Below are 2218 nucleotides of genomic sequence, written 5' to 3'. Positions count from 1 at the left end.
ATGGCTTCCAACCATCACTAAACCCCAAATCCCGACGGGCACGCTTCCAGGAGCGCTGCGTGGAGGGGATCGATGCTCCCTCGAGCAGCCCAAAAAAACCCCGCAAGCGTGGCGCGCAAAGCAGCGGGCTTCCTGGTGGCCCGCGGGACGTCCTCCTGCGCTGGAGGAGATAACCTATGCGTTCACAGAAGCACAGAATGGCAAGGGCTGGAAGGGACCTCAGGAGATCATCTAGTCCAACCCCCCTGCTAAAGCAGGCTCACCTAGAGCATGCTACACAGGACTTCATCCAGGCGGGCTTTGAATATCTCCAGAGAAGGAGACTCCACAACCTCCCTGGGCAGCCTGTTCCAGTGCTCTGCCACCCTCAGAGTGAAGAAGTTCTTCCTCATATTCAACTGAAACCTCTCGTGTTTCAGTTTGCATCCATTGCCCCTAGTCCTGTCGCTGGACACCACTCCAGGAGAAAGGGATTCAATTGCTAAGGCATCCGCGTGTCTTAGGGGAGGCTTAGCTGTCACGGCAGGAACCCCCCGTCTGCCCCGTCGCTGCGTTTTAACCCTTGTCACTAGATGCTACGTTTAATTTTTCAGCCCGCCCCACCGAGCCGAGACCTCTCCCGGTGAGCGCCTCGGCGTGGGAACCGGGCGGCCGGGCCGGCATCGCTGCGCTGCACCCCTGTGGCAGGCTGAGGGCTGATGCTCTGCCAGTCCCTCGCTCTCCATTCGCTTTTTTTTTTATCCTGAAGACAAATGACATCAAACTATTCTGACTGAGGCCCGACACCGCCGCCGCCTCCTGCTAACGCCAGCAGCTATCCTAACTCTAACCCGCTGCTTTATGCGTGCGCGGGCGCTGGTAAATCCCTAACCGCTGAGGAAACGCATTTGGCGAAAGCCTGGCGCCCCGCAAGCGCGTGGCCGGTCCGCCTCTGCCCATGGCGGGGGGCATTGCTGGCGGTGCCGATGCCGATGAAGAGCAGCCGGCAGCAGGGGTTATTCTTCCTCCCCAGCGCAGGCCAGCGTTGCCGCTTCCAGAGTGGGCGCTCCCCAGGTGGGTGCTGGTGATCCTGGGAGCAGACCTGCCAACGTTTCTCCTTCGGTGGGGAGGTGGTGGTGGGACCCTGCTTGCCCAGCGTCATTCCGTGTTGCCAGTCCCAGCAAGTCCCTAATACTCCGGGTTTGAATCAGAATTCAGCCTGAATACAGGCATTTGCTTATTTAAGTGAACAGAACAAAGCCAAAAATGCGGTTTTTCTTCCCAGTTGGTAATCTTTTGCAAAAGGAGCTCGACCACAGCAGCCCCTCCCGGGTGGCTGGCCCATGGCTGCGCCGCAGGGACCTGCAGCCGTCTGCCCAGTGCTAAAACAAAGTACCGTGGCCAAGGCAAGCCTGGCATGACTGCTTGAACAAAGCCAGGCGCGAAACAGGACGGACAAAGGTGATGGACAAATGCAGAAGCCAGGGGAATCTCTTCATACCTCATCCAGGCACTGGTGGCCAAAGGCTGGACAGGGATCTTGTAGGGGCCTCCTGGGTCACACGCTGCCCTCCCTTGCTCTTGTAGTCACAGAATCCCAGCCTGGCCGGGGCTGGCAGGGCCCTCGGGAGCTCACCCAGTGCCACCCCCCTGCCCAAGCAGGCTCACCCAGAGCAGGGGGCACAGGACAGCGGCCAGGCGGGGGTTGAAGATCTCCAGAGAAGGAGACTCCACAGCCCCCCTGGGCAGCCTGGGCCAGGGCTCGGGCACCCTCACAGTCAACAAGTTCTTCCTCCCGTTCAACTGGAACCTCTTCTGCTTCAGTTTGTGCCCATGGCCCCTTGTCCTGGTGCTGGGCACCACTGGGAAGAGTCTGGCTGCGTCCTCGTGACCCCCACCCTTGAGATATTTGTAGGTGTTGATGAGATCCCCTCTCAGCCTTCTCTTCCCCAGGCTGAACAAGCCCAGCTCCCTCAGCCTTTCCTCCTAGGGGAGATGCTCCAGTCCCCCCATCATCCTTGTTGCCCTCCTCTGGACTCTCTCCAGTAGCTCCTCGTCCTCCTTGAGCTGGGGAGCCCAGAACTGGACGCAGGTAGCCGCATCGATATGTGCCGTATGTTTATCAGGCTTCGTGCTGGCGTCTTCTGTGGGTTCGTCCCAGACCTCTTTGCTCTGAAAATCAGAAATCTTTTCATCCCCAGCCTGAATATATCAATGGTTTCTTTATAGCTCCACAGCT

General features: G+C 58.8%; 1 protein-coding gene across 1 annotated transcript in view; it reads right to left on the bottom strand.

The window, feature by feature from the left end:
• The window catches only part of LOC104135800 (transcriptional activator protein Pur-alpha), an 8726-nt gene extending 8063 nt beyond the window's left edge, over positions 1-663 (bottom strand). Inside the window, exon 1 of the mRNA XM_009649484.2 lies at positions 604-663. Coding sequence (XP_009647779.1) covers positions 604-663 — 60 coding nt within the window. The remainder of the gene's footprint in view (positions 1-603) is intronic.
• Positions 664-2218: the final 1555 nt, after the last annotated feature.

This window comes from Egretta garzetta, unplaced genomic scaffold (assembly GCF_000687185.1).
Source record: "Egretta garzetta isolate BGI_Z169 unplaced genomic scaffold, ASM68718v1 scaffold692, whole genome shotgun sequence".
Classification (NCBI taxonomy): domain Eukaryota; kingdom Metazoa; phylum Chordata; class Aves; order Pelecaniformes; family Ardeidae; genus Egretta; species Egretta garzetta.
This window is presented reverse-complemented; position numbering and strand designations above follow the sequence as displayed.